The sequence below is a fragment of the Anas acuta genome, chromosome 5 (assembly GCF_963932015.1).
Source record: "Anas acuta chromosome 5, bAnaAcu1.1, whole genome shotgun sequence".
Classification (NCBI taxonomy): Eukaryota; Metazoa; Chordata; class Aves; order Anseriformes; family Anatidae; genus Anas; species Anas acuta.
The window spans coordinates 10,180,083-10,202,666 of record NC_088983.1 but is presented as its reverse complement, the minus strand read 5'-3'; the positions used below and the strand labels follow the sequence as shown (position 1 = coordinate 10,202,666).

The 22,584-nt window shown below is 41.5% G+C and overlaps 1 protein-coding gene across 2 annotated transcripts in view; it reads left to right on the top strand.

The window, feature by feature from the left end:
* KIF26A (kinesin family member 26A) overlaps positions 1–22,584 on the top strand; it is a 99,464-nt gene that overhangs the window by 27,989 nt on the left and 48,891 nt on the right. Inside the window, exons 1-2 of one of the 2 annotated variants that reach the window (XM_068682619.1) lie at positions 1,672–1,750; positions 5,717–6,217. In XM_068682619.1, coding sequence (XP_068538720.1) covers positions 5,852–6,217 — 366 coding nt within the window. In that variant the 5' untranslated portion in view covers positions 1,672–1,750; positions 5,717–5,851. Of the gene's footprint in view, positions 1–1,671; positions 1,751–5,716; positions 6,218–22,584 lie in introns of those variants that run through there. The other variant, XM_068682617.1, reaches the window with a different exon arrangement.

Below are 22,584 nucleotides of genomic sequence, written 5' to 3'. Positions count from 1 at the left end.
TCCCATACTCTGCTGGCTCACAAACACCGATCTCAGAGATCAGCTCATACCCTCTGGTTCTGGGAGGTTAAAAGCCAAATCATTGCAGGGGACTATACAGAAGATAACAGGAAAGGCCCCTGAAACCATTGGGAGCTCGGTTGAGGTGCTGATGGGAGTCTGAGATGTAAATAAACCAGATTGCTCTCATTTCCTCTTTCCACTGTATTATGCATTCCAATAGCACTATTCATCTTTATGACAGACACCTATTGCTTTAACTTTACTGCGGGCCACTGAAGTACATTAAAGTGGGCAGGAAATGGAAATAAATAGAGTTCAGTGGAGGCTTCAGAATAACTAAACATTCTGCAGTCATTTTTAGTGTGGGGTCATGTGTGTTTTAGCAGACTGAATGTATTGCTTGACTTCTGGTATAAAGATGGCTGCTGTTTGAAGGAGATGCAGTATAAAGTAACTGTGCTCTGATTGATATATATGTATGTATCTTAAAATCTTTTTTTCCTCGAACTCTCTGGGTCGCCAAAGATGAAAAGAAATAAGGTTGAGTCTCAGCTGGGTAGAGTCAATGGGGGATACATCTGTGTGCACTGCCTCAGGTTGTGGTTAGAAACAGAATAATGGGATTGGAGATCTGAAGAAATCTTGCCAGCTGACAGCATAGGTGGAGGACCACAGTCCATTGGCTTAAATTAATCTTTCTCTTAAAGGTAGTGAGATGTTCAGGTAGAGAGACCAGGTGGAGTTTGGCCTTAAAAATGCATCCATTTGTTTCCTAATTCACTTATATTTTACTTGTTTTGGAAATGTGTATTGCTCTCCTGCTTATTCAGAGGTCTGGATGCTTCCACAGACAGCTAAGTTACACTGCATGTGCCAGATACCCTTGGAAGAGGGGATTTCCAGTGAATTCTGTTCTTGTGAAAGCTCTGTGTGTTTATTTTTCCTTGATTGTTTATACTTTGATAAGACATAGGTCAGTAACTGAATGAATTTACAATATGGGTTACTTGAAGACTTAGAGCTCTTATTTTCACTCCCTGGAGATAATCAGCTACTTGGAAACTATTCTGTTTAAAAATAAAAAGCTATTAACATAGTTGCGTTTTTCCTTGATTACATTGAGTGGTATCTAGTTTTGCTGAGCACTGTGTTCTTTCTTCTCTTTTTCTGACAGTTACTTTATAGTCAAAAGCAAGCATCAACCTTCATCATATTTATCAATGTAGAGGATATTAGTGGATATTCCACAATGTCATGTAAGATAAAAACTAATTTGTAAGCAGCACAGCAGAAATTGGGAAAGACAATTAAGACAAAAAATCATTATCATTGATCCTTTTGCACTGGGAACGTACATTCCTTTCTCCCAAAGCATCTTTTAAAAACGTTGTTTGCCTAGGTCTGCATTTAAGGATATACTTTAGTGTAACATTTGGTGCTTTTTCTTTCTTTTTATTTGTCTTTATATCAAAATTTTAATTGGGAATACTGCTGCAGATATTTTGCATTGCAGAAACCAGCAGCAGGCAGAATTACAGGTAATTATGGGGGATGGTTGTTGGCAATTTGACTTTTCATCATTTGTTCATCGTCATTTGTTCACACTCTGTGGATAGTTCCTCACTGAAAGGATTAGGTTACAGATGGGTGGGTGGGTATTACTTCAGTGACTTTAAGTGAGAATCCAGATGCTTTTCTGCATCCTCTCCTGTTGCTTAGTTTGGGAGTTAGAAGTCTGTAGCTGCAGGTAAGATTTAAAGTTTCTATCCTTGTTTCTCGTTTGCAAAGCTTTCTATCACTCTCTATTAACAAAACAAACAACCTAAGTGCAGGCTTTAAAAGCTTGGGAATTTACAGACTGAGCTAAAATTTCAAGAGAATGTTGAGTTTTGTTTAAGTGCATGTCACTCAAATGGACTCGGGCTCTGAAAAGAGTTGAGCTCCAGCAAGGTCATTTGGTGTTGCATGCTTTTGGAAACCTGGCTGTTATTTTGGTGCCTAAGCTCTAGTGGGGATTTTCAGTTATTAGCCTTTGGACACATCACAGTTGTTTTAAGTATGTCTGTAGTTTCAAGGGCAGTGGTCTCAGGCTGTAGTGTTTTACAGTAGAGAGATGCTGGGCTTTGTTTGTGCCCCACATGCAGCACATTGGTGTTAGCTGCATCGCTGAAAGCCTGCTTGGTTCTTGCTGGATTTCACAGGGACAAAATGCAGCAGTTGAGTCACACACCAGAGACTGATGTGTGAATTAAATATTTTTTTTTCTCTGTTACAAGTTACTGGATATGTTCTCAAATCCGAGCTTGTTCTACCTACTTCTGGTTTCAGAGAGAAAGCCTGAAGGCAAACTCCAGGCTAAAAGCATCAGTATTGAACTACATGGGTATTTCAACTATTATTTCTGGTGTGAGCACAAGCCTGGTTTCCCACATTTGTCTTTCCCAGTTCAGCTAGGAGCCGCTTACAGACCAGGTCTGTGTCCATATTCTTGTGTGGGTAATTTGCATGTGTGTGCTTAATCTTCCAGGAGCTTGCGAGGTCACTTGCGTATGTTAAAGCTGTGTGCTGAGGAGCACTGGTGAACTCAGGCATTTTGGCAACTTCTTATTCACATAAGTACACACAACTCGCTTGCTGGGCTTCCCAGTGCGGTTGTCCATGGTGGGGCCTTTGGTTTTGCTCATCTAAAAATCTGTAATGTTGAATATCCAAAATTTGTATGCAAAAGTTAAGAGGGCAAGACTGAAATCAGGCTTTTGGTTTCTGTAGTGGGAGGGGAATCTGAATGTTACTGCATGACAGCATACTGCTTGCCTTTTTTTGAGAAGATAAGAACAATGTCTGGAAAGTTAGCGTGAGGAAGACAGCACAGTTTGATTCCTTCACTCTTACACAGTATAAACAGTCTTTGTAGTACAGCAGATGAAGGTGGTTTTGGAGCACCATATGGAGTAGAGGCTCATACGTTGTACGCTTGAATTGTGTGCCAGTGCCCTGCTTTGGCTGGCTCACCTCCCTGCTGGCAGAGCCACGATGAGGGTGGCTTTAGCTGCCCCCTGTGCCTGTAACACATTTGGTCACAGCGTTTTATTTCTTTCCTCTGTAAAACATGAGAGGGCAACTTCCATCCAGCCTCGTTAGGGCACAAGCTGCTGAATCGGGGGCTCCCCAGGACCAGGTGTTGTCACTGGGTAGTAAAACCTCTTTAATGGGGCTGGCTTAACTTTTAAGTTAGCACTAATGTTTTTAACAGCAACTTGCGTTTCCTCTGCCCTTCACGCCCAACCATTAGCCAGGTGTTTGTGTCGTGGGGAATGGAAAAATAAAAGTAATCTAACCACACAGCTGGGCCCTTGGTGAGCAAGGAGCTGGAGGAGGGAGAACAGCCACAGACACCAGCAGGGCAGTGGGCTGCAAGACTGCTTGTGAAGGCCTGGCAATTGAAAATGAGACAGCTTTTTAATTAATTTATTTTTTTCCTAAATATAAATGCATTGGAAGGTTTGAATCTGGTATTAGGTGTGCTTGTATTGTTTGTTTTGTGTAATTTTTGAAATAAATCAAGTTTCCCTCCCCCTTTAACATGGCATCCATGCAGTTTCCTTTTAACTGCAACATGGGCCTGACTCTGATCTGCCTTACGCTGTAAACTGTGTTTATGGAGCTAGAATTGGGGGTCATTAATTTTCTTTACATCAAAAGAAAGTCGTTTCTTTTAAATGAGAAGCCTGCTTCACCTAGTAATTCGCTTTAATTGCTCATTTGAAACTTTTGACATTCGATAGCAATTTAAGCGTTGCCAGATGAGGCCTATGCAGGCGGGAGCTGCAGGTGCTTCCTTGGGTGCCAGGCCTCAGTCACAGCAGCGAGCCCAGGCCACAGCTGGGTGGCGTGGCACTGAGCTGGGGTATTTTGGGGTCTCTGTGTGTCGCTGCCGTGTGTTGGTGACTACAAGAGCGTGCTTGGAGGGATCTCTTGTGGAAGCCTTTCTGTGGAGTGCAGGGCTGATTGTTTTTCTTGGGAGCTAAAGGGCATGGTCTTTGGTTTGCCTGAGGCTCAACAGTGCTTGTAGGGCTGCGTTGTGATATTTTTTCAGTCTAGCCAACAGCACTTTCTGCTGGAGGGCTGCTGGGTTAGAAAAAAGTTTCTGAATTATTAATAACTACTTTTTTTTTTCTTGACTAATATGTGTTAATTTAGTGTTGCTATCTTCTGGGAGGCATGGAGGGAAAGAATTTTCTTTCTCAGGAGGATAGGCAAATGGTGCAACTTCAAAAGCATTTTTACCAGGATCTAAACCTCAATAAAGAGAAAAGAGGCAAAAATGAAACACCGTTTTTCGCTTGAGCTTGTGAACTCCTTCACTAATGTGAATGCAATGTATTGTTCAGTCTGCAGCAGGAGTAGCTTTTCTTTGCCTGAGAGGTATCTCCCCCTGCCCCTCCCCTCCAAAGTAAACAATTTAAATTATCAAATTATCATGGAAAAACTAACTTGTTTGTAGCTTTTGGTTGTGGAGTGATGTGATGCTAGATACACACAGTAGTTTATATCAACACAATATTGCATTTTGCAAGAAAGCTCAAAAACTATTGCAGGAGCAGTGTAGTAGATGGAAACGAGCTAGATTTGCTGCTGCTGGAGAAATTGGTCAGTGTTTTAGGGTTTTCTGAATTCAGAGCAAAGGGAAATAGTGCAGTTAAAAGAGAATAATGAGCAAAGCCGAAGTACAAGTGCCAAGACTTCTTAAGAGTTTTATTGATGTATGTTGTAATTAAAACCAGAATTAGTTAGTTTTCTAATAGGACATTCATTTCCTAGAGAGCAATTGCAGTTTGGCATAAAGTAAGACATTTTTAAAAGAAATACTGATCTAGGGATACTTCCAGCATATGTAGAAAGGCTGGCTTACTAGCTTTGCATGCCCTCATTATGAACAAGCAAATTAAATATTTTCACTTAAAATAATTATACAAATAAACCTTTGGCTGTTCTGTGATTTCATTAAAACCTTAATTGTTTAGAGAGCTTGACAAGAGTGTGTGAAGTTTGGTCAGTTTTAGTGCATGGCATTCGTCTTGATAGCAGATTTACAGCAGGGCTGGCTTTAATCTCCTGCCTGATCTTTACAGTAGCAGGCTGGGGATGAGAAGGCGTTTGTGTGTTTCAGGAGATAGGTAACTCTATCTCTGAACTGGAAACACAGACCTGGGTTTTAAAATTTCTGGACAGCCTTAAAATGAACTAGCAAGGGGGGGTTGGGGGAAGCAAAAATAGGTGTTGCTTTTAAATCAGCTTCTTAGTGTGCACATTGTCACACCTTCACACATGGCTGTAGCCTCAAATCTATTTCTCATCAAAGCAACTGTAGCGTAAGGGAATATTGCTACCATCTGGGTTTCAAAGATCAGAAATAATGGTCCTCGCTAGCAGAGGAGCCAGCTGTGGGCAGTACCATGTAAACTGTTTTTTATGCCACTTGATTACTAATTTTTGAGGGTGAGGACAACAAAACGTTTACCAGGTCATATACCAAGATTTATGAAATACTCCAAAGTCTCGCTTTCCTGGATTTAAGGTGGTGGTATACCTTTGAAAATTGTTACGATATTTGTAGGGTCAGCATCTCGACTACTGCTGAGGTTTTCTCTTTCTGTGTTGTTTTGACTCCGTATGCTTTCTTTTTTTTTTTTTTTTTCCTGCCTTTATTTAGGACCCACGATTATCAGCTTTAATTTTTGACAAGCTTCAAGTGCCTGACTATTTACAGAAAAACAGGAATGAAGGAGAGAGCAGATGCGAAACTTGTGCCACTCACTTGAACCAGCTGAAGCAGGAAGCCATTCAGATGATGCACACCCTCAGTCAAGCCAGCTACCCAGAAATGCCCGACCTCCCACCCGGTGCCACGGCGGTGACCAGCATGGTACCAAGGGTGGTCACTGTCTCTTCGCAAAGGGACCTGCCACTCATTACTGGACAGGTGGGCAGACAGCCTGGAAAATCGCCGAATCTCTTCTCTGGGGCAGAGAGGAAGAAGGGACTTGGATGGTCTCAAGGCACAGGCGGTTTTCCAAACTCCAGCGTTCAAGTCACAGTGGCCCCCAGTGGCCTCAGCGGTGCTCTGAGTTCGGTCACCATCCAAGCTCAGCAGTACCTCGAGGGCATGTGGAGTATCTCCAGGGTGAACAGCTTCCTGCCTCAGGCTTGTCTAGTAAGTAGTGATAATGCAGATGCACAACTTTTGTGTGTGGGTAAAGATAAATTTTGAGATGTAACTATACTTATCTTAGAGGGGGGATCAGCTAATAGTATTCTAAGCCATGCTTCAAGAACTGAAGAGCTGAAAAAGAGCTTTGAACAATGTTCTGTCAGATGTCACAAGGAATTTGTTTTCTTATCTCAGATGGCAAGATCTTTTCCTCAGATATTTTTGCACCTATTTTAGTTTTACGTATACAGGTGCTGTTATTTGGCTGCCAAATACCCACTGACCTCTTAGAAAAACATAAAAGGCCAAATTTGTCACATAAGAAACCTGTGAGATTCATGGGAGTTATATCAAAGATGAGCTTGACCCTCAAGTCTAGCACTAAACTTCTAAAGCTGTGTTCAATTCAGCAGATGGTGTTGATAGACTGCAATGGGGAGGATTAATCTTCAGGTTAGACGTGTTGTGAAGCAGCTTGCTGTGAGGGAGGGTGTTCAGAAGGTTGCCTCAGTGCCACATCCCTGTAAATGTTATTGTACTCGGATTCTAAGTGTTAAAGTTGGGTTAAAACAATTCCTGTATTTGTTGTACATATTAAGATTTTTGGTGAGAAAGGAAAAAGCTTTATGGAGGTGTATGTTACCTTTAAAAGCAAGTTCATTACAGATTTGTGACCGTCTATGGAATGCTGCTAAGAAGAAAAGGATATACAAACTGGCTTTGACTATTTATTCCTAAATGATTTTCCTCTGATAGTCAACAGGAGAGTGTGAATAGAAGTCATTCTTTTCACAGACATTGCTGCAGATCTTGCAAGACCACAGATCTTGGTGCCAGTCAGCTCCAAATTTAACATAATGCCTTATGTACTGTTGTATATAAACACTGCCTAATATTGCTTGGTAGCTTCAGCTGGTTGAGCTCCAAAATCATCAGAGAAAAATGTTTGAGTGCTGTTGTGTAACATCACTTTTACAGAGTGGCTGTTGTTTCCTTCCTGAGAAGCCTTGGAGATGTAATTCCTCCCATACTTCTCTTTCATATGGCAATTTGTGAATGCACACATTTCCCACCATTGAGGGGACCCCACCTAAATCTAGTGAATTTTCATTGATGTTGGATTACTCTCCTTGAGGAAGAGGAAAAAAAAAAAGTCCCATTCAATTCTTCGTAGTATATGAGGAACTGCTGCTGTGAGTGCTGTTCTCTGCTCATTCCTCTTCTGCCCTTATTCATATTTTAAATAATTCACTAACTGCCAGCTCCAAATTTCTTCCTGCTTAACCATGCTGACTGATAGATGTGGTTTCCCCTAACCACTCCATTATTCTATGATAAAACTGAGCTACCTCATTTAACCCCTGTGAAGGAAAAAATGTGTATAATGCAACAGAGCTTAGGTGTGATCTAGAAATGTGCAAAAAAGTTCAGTAGCCTGGAAAACAGTGACCTTTAATTAAAGGACAAACACTGTTACACTGTGAGTGTTGGAAGCTGCTTGGATGTGATCCAGTCATCTACAAGAACGTGTTAGATTTAGAAGCAGCTTTTGGAGAGAAGTTTTTTTTTTTCTCCTTATTTAAGACCAATATGTCTACTGAAGACTCAGTTGTTCGTCTGTACCTGAATTGTACTTTCTGTATCTCTCTGAATTCTCCTACTGCCTTTTGTATTATTAAGACCCCTGTGTCTGATGAAGCTGTCTGGGTGGATGAGGCAGAAAGTGCCTCCCCATCACTATTCCCTGGAGGAATCTCAGGTGTCAGAGGAGATAAGGTTGGTGGGATTTCAGGAATTAGCTGGTCTGTCCCTAGTCTAGGACAGCTTCCACTGCAGGACAGTGGATGCTGTCTAATGCTTGTTTCACCCCATCTTCCAATTTTGTGAACACTGGGATTTCTGAAGTTCTGACGATTGCTGACTCTCAACTTTTTTTTTCCCAATTAGAATTTTTTTTAAAAAGTTAATCTCTGCAGCTGTATTTTAAGTGCATGATTTCAATTGTCAGATAGTATATGTAGAAAAGAGTTCATTCAGTTCCTCTTCATAGCTTTTATTTTCTTTTGTATTCAAGGTTGATTGTCTTGTTTCTCTTCAGTCTTTTCCTCAACAATAAAACATCATTAGCATTCAGCCTTTCCTTGTTACTCATGATTTCTAGACTTCTGATGACTCCTGTAACTCTCTAGATTGCCTCTTTTTTGGCTCATGTCCATCTGGCATTCCAGTACTCCAAGCAGGTTGTTTTGTTACAGCTGAGGCCTCATTGAAATGAAGATGTGGATGGATAGCTCTGAGTTTTTGGTGAACTCCCCAGTTTCCCCAGAATTGAAGAAAATCTGAGTTTTGTCATTATGGAGCAAATCTTCAAAATACGGAGCTGGAGTAAGACAGGAACTGGCCTGGTTGGAGGAATTCTGGAGGAAGGAAAAGAAATGCAGTGAAAACAGTGGCACTAAATGTATTAGTTATTATGTGTAATGTGACCGTGTTTTGAAGCCCTCAGAATAACTGCACAAAAGAGTAAAAAAATAGCCCCTGCCTTGAGGAGTTCACAGTCTTAGTTGTGATGCAATTTACTTTAACCACTCTGTAAATACTCCTGTTTCACATGGAGTCTGTAGTTACCCCTTTTTTTCCCCTCACTGGAGGGTTCTGCATGAAACAAGGCTGTACTCCTTGGAAGGGAGCTGTTATCCACGTGCTTCACATCTCAGTGGTTTAACTTTGTGCTACACACGAAGCAAGCATGATTCATTTTCTAAAGGCTGGATGACAGATGCAGATGAAAGCTGGGATTTGTCTTGACTATTTTCAGCTGCCAAAAGGACAGGTGTTTATTCTAAGCTAATTACTGAGGCTTCCTTAATAGTAGTGGGAGAGCAACAGGCACCTCTAAGAGGCACTTTATTATTCTTGTCTTGGTTCATTCTGGACATCTGTCTTGGCTCACCTTGTCTGCTGAGGATGCCTGTTGCTTTCTGCTGGTACCAGTAGAGCCCTGCTGGGTAATGTGGAGCAAACCCTGCCTCGGGCAGCTGGCATGGCATGCTTTGTGCCTAGTGCCTTGCTGGGGTAAAAATGCACCACAGCAAGTGGCTGCAAAAATGTTAGGAGACCTTGTATCTACAGATGTTTCTCCAGGATCCATGTTTTTTTATTTATGGCCAGTTTTAATAGTGGTGATATTGGAATTGTCTGTGGAGAGAAAAAGATGGCTTGATTTCTGCTTATCTCCCTTCCCAAACTCGCATGTATTACCTTGTAATGTCACTTACGGTTGCAAAAACACTTCTGGGCTGAATGTTTGGGGTCAGAAGTGCAGGACGTCGTAAATTTTTAATATATGTTTGGAGTTCAAGTGTGAAAATCCATTATATAGATTATAAATTTTTTGAACAGGAATGCATCTTCAAAGCGTAGTGTGGGTGCTGCTCAAACCGAAATAATAACTGTGGGCTTCAGGAGCCGTGAAGAGGAACAGTAATTAAGGATCTGGAGGAAGGTCCAGGAGGGGAAGACTAGGATTGCAACCAGAGTGCAAGAGGTGAAGATGTAATCAGCTGCTTTACCCAAGTGGCCTGTTATGAAAAATTACATAAAATAATCACCAGTAGCAGTGATAAGTAGTTTGACCAGACAGCGAGCACTGTGGAGGGGAGGGAGCTGACATAACTCCATGTAAGACAGCTGATTTGTAGCGGACGACTGACAACTGTAATTAACAAATAGTTCTATATTGGTGTTTTTAATTCTAGACCTGACAACTGAATACAAGGTTACTACTCAAATGAAGAGGCATGTTAGCAGTGCTCATCATTGCCATGCTGTTTAACACAAACACAGAAGTAAGGGGAATTTAGGCTTCCTACACGTGTTGGAATCTGGCTGAGATGTAGAAAATTAAAGCCACTGAATATACATTGTACATCTATTAAAAGTATCTGCATGTATTGCTTATTGTAGGAAAAAGAGGTCCAACTGCATGCTTTGAATTGCCTGTGTTATTAGTACGCAGTATTATATTGAACACAAGTGGTAATGTAGCTGTGCCATGTGCTGTAAAGACATCACAGTGAAATAGGGCTTGTTTTGCAAATTGCTTTTTCTTTCATCTTATGCAAAATGAAATCCTTGACACGCTGTATTTCTAGTTTGAATATACACAAATGGTGCTAGTTGTAAGGCAAAATAGTGTCTCCTTAAATCTTTACTGGTTTCAAAGTTGCTTTAAAAATATATTAAAAAAAATACTTCATCGAAAAATAGGAAAAGCTGCAGTACTGGAAAAGTGAAAGTTACTTAAGTAAAAATTTAAAATATATGTATATAAAACTGTAGACTTATCAGTAGTCAACTACATGTCCCTGAGAGTATTTGTAAATTTAAAGTATAAGTTTATGGCCAGATTGAGTGATTTTGTTCAACTAGGGGTGGGGAGGGTTAGGGGGTGAAGTGGGAGAAAGAGGACTTAGCCATCCATTTGCACGTGCTGCGGGTATGCTCTAAAACTAAGGGAGTTGCGTTCTTTTGTTTTATGTAAAAAAAAAAAAAAAAAAAAATCTCTGAAAGTTGTTTTAGCCACAATTTAAGCTTTCCTGGAGTTCTTAGGAATCAGTCTTCTGCTTACCCTAATGTAAACCAGATGGATTCATTTGGGGATAGTTCAGCCCGCGTTGACTTTCCTGAAATCCTCTTTGTTTGTTTATAGCAAGGATGACTTACATTTTGCTTAGAAGAAGAAATAAAAAGCTGACTACGGAGAACGGAAGAATGAGAAGATTTACTTTCCAGCATTTACTTTTTTACGTTGATAAATGTCATACCAACATTTCTAAATTAATATTTAAAGTCTTTCTTGATAGCTTTCTCAGTGACCTTTTATTAATACTATGCGTGAAATATATTTTGTAATGAAACAATTAAAATATAGTGCCTTGACCATAAATCTTGTCTGTAAGACGTTTGGATGACTTTGAGCTTTGAGACATTTCTCAGACTCCATGGATAACATCTTGGCTCTGCAGAAGTCAGCAGCAAACCCCAGACTGGTAGTGGGGCCAGAAGGACAGAGGTTTTTCTGTTTTCTCTTTAGCTTTAGTGGTGTTGGTGCTACTGCCCTTGCAGAGGAAGTACATAAAGGAAGGAGGGGAGGGGGTGACAAAGAAAAATCTTCAAAGCTAGCATTGGTCACTCTCCGTAACAAGTCCAAACAGCAGAAGGAAACCTTTTGATCCAAATTAGTAAATGCTCTCTCATTAACTTAATTTTATAGCCCCTATGCAAAAGACCTTTCCTGAGGCTGTTGTGTCTCAGATGGGCAGAGTTCCCTTCCTTACCGCTTTGTTACCTTAGTGAATGCAGAGAGAGAGGTGTGATGTGGAAGGACAACACTGCTACCAGCACCTTACATTGAGTTGCAAGAGAGACCTTGTCTTAGCCACCAGGTAGCAGATCAGCCTGGAAAACAAAGATTCAGCCTTGTACATGCATATAAAAATGTAGCTCACTGTTGTGTGTGACAGCTATGGGCACTTTTTTCTAGATTGCTCCCAGTGTGGGATGTGGAAGATGAAAATGAGTTTGAAATGACTTTTTAAAGTATAGCTCAGGTATCAGAATGACTCAGGAAAATGGTAAGAATTGACAGAAGGGGTATTGGCTACAAGATGGAAAGGAGCATTTCTGTAGGTGAGGGTGTGAATCTTTATAGTGTGTATTTGAACCTGCCATAGTGTTGGTTTTACAGTTGTGGGACAGGGTAACTATCCTCAGGACTCAGACCCTCTTGAGGCTCAAATTACCACCTGAAAACAGCTCTTTTGATCCTTCACCCCTCTAGGCTAAGCGGTTATTATTACAGCTCTCACAGGGAAGCAAGTCCAGACTAGCTTTTGTTGACAACTGAAGTCAACAAGCAATAATAAAGAATGTTGGCCCAGACTTCACCTATACTCATCAGGGGCAGATTTAAGACAAGCAGATTTCAGAGGTTATTTGCAAATGATAATCCACAGAATTTACCTTTGTTGGGTCTCAGGTTATCTCAAGGCCTGTTGCTGACGTTAATTGCCTTCAAACTCCCAGAGGTTCTCTGTGACTTCTGAGGAGCTCCCTGAGAGCGTCACGGGTTCACACACTGCCTTTTTCAAAGTAGCAGGGAATTCAGGTCCACAGTCTCTCTCATCTGGAAAATGTATCATAAACTACACTTAAAGAGAAAATAACTTTTTTTACCCCAGGTTTTAAAATTATTTACTCTTCCACTTGAAACTGTTTCTTTAGGATGGCCTTTTCTGTTCATCCAGGTCATTTCAGTTTCTTTTCTTCCCACTAGTACACTTAAAGTACACATTAACTGAATGTTAATCCATGCATCACACTCCCCTCAACATTAGAAATCACCTTACAAGAAAGTTTCTTACATTTTGGCTGGAGCTGAGAAATGTCCTCCAATAGAGTAAGGCTGTATATCTAATCTGGAAGCGTGACTATTGCTCTGCATTGGCTATGTTGGTTGCTAAGTGTGGGCTTCAGTTGGATGATGCCATGCAGTTTCAGAGGTGAAAGCAGCTGAGGAGCCAGATGAATCGAGGCTGAGCTCAGACCTAAGTCACATGAAGACCAGGGGGAGGAAAAGGCGTTTGCAGAGGTCTCTGTGCCACGTGGAAGGAACTGATCTGCATGGCTGGATACAGGTGTGGATTGCCCAGTTATCCTGCATTGTGCGAAACAGGAGTAAACATCACACATTTTATTGGAAAGCACTTTGAATTTAACATTTGCTCCATAAGCTGAGCACTGGTACGATGGTATATTGAGGTTGAGGAACTCTGGGTGGTCATGCTGTGCACAGTGAGCATCTTTTGTTTTGCAGTATGAGCAGCTGAACACGTGGCAAATACTGATGCTGTTACTTGCAACTGGAATCACTGAATACCCTGAGTGGCAGCTTTTGAAAGGAAGTTTAAGGAACATCAATATAAAATGTATCTACGTTTCTATTTGGGCACTTGGGAGAGAATTTATGATGTATAGATAGAGTTCATAGATGTTTCAAGCATTTCATATGTGTGCGTTTAATGGAATGGATTGCCACTTTACTGAACATAGTATCAAATCGGCTCTGTTAATTGAAAAAGATTTTTCACATTATTGCTAATGATGTGACACAGTTTTGTTAGAGATGGTGCATAAAACAGTTCTACTTGAAATGACATTAATGTATGCATTTAAATTCCTTCTTTTCCATTTATGTGCATTATTGATTTTATTTCATTGCTGGGGAGATAATGGATTTATAATTAGAGTACAGTCACTGTAATCAATGATGAGATTATTAGACTTATAAATAGAACTTTAAAGCTGCGATGAGGTAATTTCCCAGTGTAACGAAGGATCAATAATTAGAGGTTTGCTTTGAATCTTAAAGTAGTACTTGTAAGATTTGAGCATGAAATACTTTTAGGGAAGTGAGTCCATATAAATCATTATACAAATTGATGTTGCAGTTTCGTCTTTTTCTGAAGATGGCCTATTTTTATTATTATTGCTTTAGTTTGATGCTCGAATGCTTATGAGTTAATTCCTTTGGGTTTGCACAGCTTCCACTGTCTCTAAATTGGACAATCTTGTTCTTTTCTGATAACTAATTTGAAGGAAGTATTTGAAAGGTGCCATAGGTAGGAGCCCGTTGCAGTATTTTTGGTGCTGTTGGGCAAAGATCATGGATCTGCTATTCAGAGGTTCTCCCCCTTCTGCTTCTCAAAAGTCAGGGTGGTAATGTTGGTCAAGGCAGTCAGCTGTTGTAAGGAGAAGATAGTGAGAAGATGAAGATGGGGAGAGGGGGCCTTTATGATTCCTGCCTTGGGAAGGGTCTGAGTTTAGCTGATCTCTGCAGAGTAGCTGTGCAGATATTGTCTTCCTTCTGATCAGCCTCTCCTGATGACTCTGAAGTACTTGTGGGGCCCTATGGGAGTAGCACAGCCTCCCCCTACTTGTTAAGCTACGAAAGACTCTAGTGAAAAGATGGATGGGAATGATAAGAACATAAGAAATATCCTACTGGGTGTGAGCTGCAGCACATCTTGCCCAGGGCTGTCTCCAGCAGTGGAACTACAAAAGGTGTTTAGGGAGAGCTGCGGAGCCCGGCTGCTTTCTGCATTCTGCTTGTACTCTCAGCCTGCACAGCTGGGGAGGTCTCAGGGACACAGCTCTGTCTGTTACCTCTGTCTCTGTTTATAGGCCCATTGTTCAGGATATTTCATCCAATTCCTCTCTGACCCTGCTGACATTCTGTGCCTCCTTGACCACCTGTGTCAGCAGGTTCCATGAGTTCACTACCCTAGTACAAAGAAGTACTCATTTTCTTTCATCACTTTTAAACTTACACCCAATTAGTTTCATTGACTGTCACCTGTGCCTTACAATACAGGTATGGGTGAACAGCAATTCTTCATTCAGCTTATCCACCACCTCAGTGACTTGGTAGACCTCAGACAGACGCCTCTCAGCCTTCCCCTCTCTAAGCAATAGTCCAACTCTTTCATCTCTCCTCCTAAGGCAGCTACTCCATCCTCTCCACCATTTGGCACTGTTTGCCTGTCGCTTCCACAACTCCACTGCCTTTGTATTCACATGCAGGACTCCAACTGCACCAGCTACTCAAAATGTGGACCCCCTCCTTCTTTGTTCTTAGTATCCTGCATCGTGATGTCCAAAATCTGGTGTTTTCTGTATTTCAAGATGCAGCAGCAACTAAGGTTTGAGAAAACTGCCAATAACTCTTAGATCTTCCATGAGTTGTAACTGCCAGATCTGAGTTCAGCACTTGCAGAAGATCCCGAGTTGGAAGGGCTGCGATGAGGTCTCCTCTAAGCCCTCTCTGGGATGAACAAACCAAGAGATCTCAGCTGCTCCTCATACAGACCCCTCACCATCTTTGTTGCCCTCTTCATGTAGCTAGGGCTTGTATCTCTTCAAGTGAGATACTAGGCAATGGGTGCCTTGTACTTAGCTGTCAGGTAAATTGTTGTTGAGGGGTGCTCTCTTTAAAGCAGTTACATGTGACATATAAGCACTTCAAGCGTGATTGAAAAAGAAATTAGGTATGACAGTCTTCTGGCCGCATTTGCCTTTTATTTGCTGACATTATATGTCAATCATTGTAATAACATAATAAATATAATCAAATTGTAATAATAAGGACCTGTAATTCTTGGCAATGTGATTATTTCATTCTGCAGAATAGAGAAAGCAAGGCATGGTGAAACTTTGAGTTACCTAAAGTCATCGAGAAATTGTATTTTACTGCAGAATAAGAAAGGTGACACAAGTTCTCCTGCTTCAGAGGTCTGTACGTGTCCTGTGCTTTGTTGTTAGAGATGCTTCTGGCCTGTGGAAGTCAGTCCTAATGGAAAAGCATTTGTCTTCTAGTAGGAAAACAAATCCTAAGCTAATGGAAATTTGCACTATTGTGAGCTTGTTAATGAATTCCTTTGCTTGCTCATATCAGCCTCTGACAAAAAGCAGGGATTCGACTACATTTCTCCATTTGAATAAACAGTTCATTTTTAATTTTGACCACAATGGTAAATTAAAATACCCTGAGCAGAACACAGCTATATATTTTGGCTTTGGAGGCTGTAGCTATTGTAACACATGTCAGCAGAGACGGCTTTGAGCAACATTTTCTGATGCTTGCCTCGAGGCATTAGAAGAAACAGTTCCTCTAGTCTGGTTGCTTTAAACTGACTGCACATGTAAAGTCCTGATTTTGAGTGTGTTTATATGCAGCAGCGTCTATGCCCTTCCTGGTACCTCTTTTTCATGTCCCCCAACTTTCTGAGTGGTGGGTTTACACGTGCAGATAGAGGTGATGTTTGTGTGATTGGTGGTCAGAGAGCTGCGAAGGAGGATAGAGAGCACCTCTTGCTGCACTGCTGTTCCAGGTGGCTGAAATGTGAGGCCACTTGTGAGGGTGCTGAAGCTCTGTCCATAAGGCTGAGTCAGAATGAGAGGGGCTGGTGTCATTGCTAAGGCTGAAGGGAAGCGGGAGGGCTTCAGGTTCATCACTGCCCTCAGCATCATAGTGCTACCAGAGACTTTCCAGCCTGGAAACATGAGAAGACTGAAGGAAGGAATGGGTGCTTTGGAGGCAAAGGAGACTTGCCTACAACCTTCATAAATATCTCCAGAATCAACACAGTTTAGCTGAGGGATGAGATCAGGAGCCCCTGGTCAGAGGGGAAAAAAAGCTACCTCTTCTTCCTTGTACTGCAAAAGACATTAGTGCTGGAAGTACTTTGGGTGTTCATCTCCTGCAGCTGAACAGCGATGTCCTTCCATGAAGCACAGACTGCTCGTGATTTCAGATAGAAAAAATCTAAAACTTTAAACTGTGTTTGTAATTCAGGTATTAGTCCAAAAAGAAAGAGCTCTGAGGTTGCCTTTGGGTCTCCTACATTACTTTCCTGTCTGGTAGTAAACGGGCCTTCCTATTTCTGTTTAATTCTACTTTTCTGTGATTTTCCCCTTCTGCCTCATCTTATGAGATCAACAATAAGCCAGGCATTAGTAACTCTCATAGAAAACCTGGGCTGGGGGAAGGGATGTTATGCTCTGCATTTTATGAGCATCGTGTGTTCAGTGCGACTCCAAGTCTGAAAGTACAGGTTGAGGCATTCTTGTTACCACATCGCAGCTGCAGGTTATAAAATGACTTCAGTAGTGTATTGTAGTTATAAAATGCCCTAGTTATTTTATAATGAGCCCCAGCAGAAACATTGTCAAAGGATAGTAAAAAGTTTATCCGAACACGTTTCACTTCAACCTGAAGTATACTGCACAGTTAACTTTATGTGATGCTGGTCAACCTGGGAGGGAGACATTTCACGTAGAAGATGTATGCAGGACTTATCCGCGCTTGAGGGGAAGGAGGGTTTATAGCATGAGCATTGCCCAGGTAGAGATTTACGTCACATTTGTTCCAGCTAGTAGGTCATAAGGATTTTAGCATAAATCATGTAGGGGGGGAATTATTATTTTACCATATACAAACAATAACCTTAGTATTTTGTAAAATTGTTAAATCAAAGAGTTTTTACAGTTTAATTGGCTGTGACGTTCTTGTCTAAAAGTGGAAAATAGCAAGTTAAAGCAAATACTTAACTCATGGACAGACCAGCAGAACTTTGAAAAGGGGTAAAAACAGCCTGGGGGAGGGGGGATGCTTCAGCAGAGATTGAGGCTTGATCTTGCCAGAGCTTCAGCAGCAATTCTCTAGTGAAGTTCTGCTGAATGCTTCCATTATAGAACCAATTTTTGGAAATAAAATAAATTGTATTGAGTTCTGACTTTGGTTACACTGATGTCTATCAGACATGCTTTTGTAATTTTCTCCTTTCCCAATTCTGTGAATTCATCCTTAAGGACAAAGTATTTATATGTATATTTAGACATTGTATCTGATTACTTTCTTTTGCAGATCTATCCAGACTTATGATTTTCTTTTACAATCACAGTGCTGCCCAGGGAATGATCTATTTCTCTCTGCATGGATTTTTATCTTACTGTGTTTGCTTTTTGCCTGTCACCAGGCTCACATTTTGCACAAGTTGCAGGGACAAAGTGACAGCACCTAATTTGGCTTTTGTTGGATCTGTGGACAAAGATCAATGTCCAGAGAATGGAAATACTCAGGAAAGTGAAAATGTTATGGCTCAGGCTTTGGCTTTGCACTTCAAACTTGCTAAGAGCTTGTTAGAGTTGTAATTGCCCTTTCGATGGTAATGACAGCATACTGCGTACCTGGAAATTAAATCTATGGCCAACCACTCTACAGTGTGATTTAGACAAGCCTGACTTGTTTAAACCTGGGCAGATGTTTCCTGCCACCTGGTCACAGCAGGAAACCTGTGTGCTGGGAATCGGGGATGGGGCAGGGGCTGCCCTGCCCTGCCCAGCACATCTCCACAGCCCGAGGATGTCAGGTTGCCTCTGTCTCTTCTTGCCCTCTCCCTGAGCCTTCGGGCGATTTAACCAGGAGCAATCTGTGCTGCGGTTGCTTGCTGTGGACCTGCCAACATCAGTTGCACGTGTGGATGCTGCCAGCCAAAATGCTGCCCATCCAGCTGAGCTCCCATGCCCTCAGGATGGGCATGCCAAAACCCTCCTGTCACTGACGCAGGCACTGATATGAAGCGCAGAGACACTGGCATGCATGAACCTGCGAAACACCTGGTTGATGTTTTCAACCCTTGCCCTTGCTGTGCTTTTACTGGTACCAGTTCCCCTGTGGCTTCAGAGAGAGTAAAGGGAAGGGGCTGTACAGAGAAGTTTTGGAAATCCTTCCTTTGAGGGTTGGCTGGTTTCCAGAGGGTTAATGGATTTTGTCACACCCAACTTTTTCTTAGAAAATAAAAACCATTAATCTCTGGATGGAGGCCTGTGACGTTTAAAATATTCAGTAACACTTTATAGTGACAGGGTTGTGATTTCTGTGTTTGATCATGAGTGATTTATGAGAATTTAGTAAACAGAAGCGCAGTTCCCTTTCAGCCACATGCTGGAGTCTTCTCCCTGTGCAAACTTGTGCACTTAAAAAAACCCTGCAGAGCTGCTCCTGTTCCTCTAGAGAAATATTTTCCACAGGCAGTTCCCAGAAGAGCATGGATTGAGATGAGGGAGCGGCGTGAGGTAATTCCCATGCTTAATTTAAAAACAAAGCTCACTTACCTCACTTGTACCCCTTCGGCATCTGTAAGTGACACAAGGAGAAACCATACTGTGACAAACTGGAGTGTGCAGGAGGGTCCCATTATCTGTGTTTAGTGTTTCTGCCTCAGGGCAAATGACTAGGACCTGATAAATTTCCTCATACCTGAACTGGATTTTCTTGAACCAGTAACAGTCCTGGTATGCAACTGCAAGGAGCGATGTGTCCATGGAGCTGTTTCTCCTAATGCTTCTGTGTCCTTTCTGGTTTGCTGTTGTTCTCAGGTAGTCTAATTTCTCTTCTTCCCCGTGATCCATCTTTGTCTTTCTGTGCTGTATTCACCTGGGATGGTGCTGGTCCCTTAGGGCTGAGGTGGGTCAGTCTCAGATGTCCCATTTTGCAGAGTGGTATGATTTCCACTAAACCTGTAAACCATGCACAGAGCTCAAAATGGGCAAGATGAGAACGTGGCCATCAGTGTTTGGCCATGCAGCCATCTCCCATTTGGAAAGCTGAAGTGAGCTCCCAACTTATTTACCCATGCTGAAATGTTGCCTTAGCTAGGGATGTACCTGTAGGAGGGCTGACCCTGCCCTCCTCATCAGCTGAGAGATGTCGCTCTCTCATAGCGAGCTGAATGTGGTTGTGTTGGAAAATGCTTCCACTTTGTATGGTGCAAGCAGTCCTTGAATCTTAAACTTGGAAGATCTTGTTTGGCTTTTTTTCTAGCTTCTCACTGAGAGGTAGCATCAGTTTTCCTGCAGTGTTTAAGAATTCTAATTGAGTAATTGAAGACTTAATGAAAAAGGTATGGATTGTTGTCCTCTGCAGTAGTCCTATGATGAATTTATCTTGCACATCTTATTTCACTTTCCTCTCTACAAGAGTCAATGCATTCTCCTTAGCTTCCCCTCATCCTCCTTCGATATAAATTAAATGCATAGAAGTGTGAATAGTACTGCCAAATTTACCTAGAAATTACAGTATGAGTTTTAGAAGTGTCTAATGATTCTGGGAATGGCAATTTACAGACATCCAGTTTAGATACTTTGGCTAGCAAACTGGTGTTTGAAAAGTATAAACCATCTGCTATCTGAAAAATGAGGTTTGATTTGGATATTTCAAGTTAGATGCCTGATATACCCACAATCATTGGTCTCTTTTAGATATATAGGCTTTTAAGTTCTCATAGAAGTGGAAAAAGTGCTGAAGAAGGCATGTGTTGAAAAAAAAGTTCTGAAGAAAACATCAATTTCTCATGTTTTTTGTTAAATGTGAATAGCTTAATAGGAATTGACCTGTCAGAAGACAAGTAGAGTATTTACAAAGAAGCAAAACCTGGTCTGGTCAACAGATTCCAGTCAGTTCTTATAAATCTAGCCCACTTTGCTGCAAAATTCCCTGGTTTCATGCTAACTCTACAGATTTTAGTTTTAACTTCAGATTATGCTGTCACTTAGGTTATGCATGAGTATGGTTGGTTAGAAGCACGTTGCTTTTGCTTTCCTTTTTCAATATGTTGTTTAAATGTGCTTTTCTTTGTTTCAAAATCCCGCTGTCTAATATAGCCCCATTAAAAGTGAATGGAAAAATACATTTGGGGAATTCAGCTTGACCCTGTAATTTTTAATCTGAGACAGTGCACGTGACGGAGGGTTGTGGTTGTCTTCCTGGCACAATGTGTGGGAATATTCAAGCACTAATGCTAGTCTGGCAGTGGCTGCTGGTAGGGTTTCCCTCTCATGCTGGCCACTGGGCATGGCAGGCCCTTGGTGTGCCAATTTGCATGCCCCACGTACCAGCTCCAGCATTTCTCACCCCTTCTCTTCAGGAACCAGTCTTGCTCCACCTTGCTTCATCGCTTTGCTGTATAACTCTACTTTCATCACTCAAATTGCTTAATTAGACAAAACTCAAGGTGAAGCATAGCACTGTGTGCACCAGTAGTGACACTGGGCAGCCTGGTGTTAGAGCTGATGCAGCAGCTTAGGTCAAAGATTGTAAGTCTGCCTCTTCCTTGTTGGCATTTAATTTTCTGTGACTCGTGTCACATGTTCTTGTGCTGGTTGTTCTCCAATGCATCTGACGCAGGTTGCTTAATTTATACATTGCTGAGCCCATAGTAAGCTCTGCTTATTAGTAGCGCTTTGCGTCGGTTTAGCAAACTCAGAAGGTGGCGTGTTTGGATCTTTCCCAGCCTGCTTTTTTCTTTTCCTCGTGCCATATACTTCCCATAGTTGGTGTAGGTCAGGACCATACATTTGCTGCTTCATTTTGTTCGTGCTCAATGCCTGTTTCATTCACCACCTACCTCACAGTCCTCCTTACTCAATCATTTAAATTTTAGCAACTAACCCCATGAGCAGATCTCATCCTTTTCCAGGCATCTCAGTTCCTGGCTGTCCATATGTGGTGGTTTAACACCAGTAGATCGTGGCAGGGATAGTTTTCATTTTCTGAGTGTGTGTTGCTGGCATACCATTTCTGTGCCATTCTTGACCTCTAGTGGTGTTCGGTTTCTGCTTTTTTACCTGCATCGCTAAAATATCTGTTCTCCTGAGACTTATGTGTGACAAAGTGAAGGGATTTTGTAGAAGGTTATTTAAAGCTTCAAGTTAGGCTTTTAGCACAAGTAACTTCACCAGGATTAAGTTAATCTGTGTGAATATTGTTCTGTGTCTCAGCCTCAGATCTCGTAGGTGAGGTCTATAAAAGCGCTTTTTGGTGTGGCAGTCTAGGGTAAAGCATTAGTCAGCCACTCCATAATACTGATAATAATATTAATCTTTAAAGAGCAGACGTTTGGAAGAGCTGAGTGCACTTTCTTCTTCTTGACTTCTCTGGGAACTGGGAATTCAGCACTCAGAACCTATGGGAATGAGTCCAAATGAAACTCCAGACAGCCTTTCATGCATCAGTCAAACACTGCTTGGCTGGCAGAGTTTTCTTATACTTGATACCGGGGTTACCTCAGTTCTCATGAGAACAACTCTGTTTTTTTCATTGTATGAGGAAATTGAGTGTGTGTGTAGCTGGGAAGGTGCTGTTACCGAGTCTGTGTATCTGTAGTTGTAAAACATGATCTATGGCAGCACAAAACTTAAAATTTGGTGGCATCCCAGGAAGTACTTAATTGCGTTTGTGCTTCATTACAAGGCTGTCTCCTTTTCCGGAATTTATTTTAGCTAATTAGTTGGAAATGTCAAAGTAGTATTTCAGATGACAGAAATATCATATATTATCATACATGAAGCAATTAACTCTTTTGACAAATATTTATTGTGGTGTCGTCTTTAATTAAATCCTCAGTACTCCTAGACAGAGAGCAGGTTCTCCCTAAAATGAGTCCTTCCCAGCACTGTCAGTGAGTATTTGACTGATGGGACTTAATTGAACTTGATTCTGAAAGAGGTAGTAGCCTGGGCATGATGATGTCGATGTGACACAATTTCACAATACAAATGTCTGATTTTTTGGCAAAATCCCCAAACCACTACTTTCGTCCAGACTCTGTCTCAAATACCACAGATAGGTTATGCTGGAGAAGATGCATCTCCAGCCACTCCTCTTTTCCCACTGGAACAGTTTGCAGGAGACAAAAAAAGGCCAGGCGCTTGTGCTGCTAAGATGGATAATGTAGACAAGCAGGGCTGTA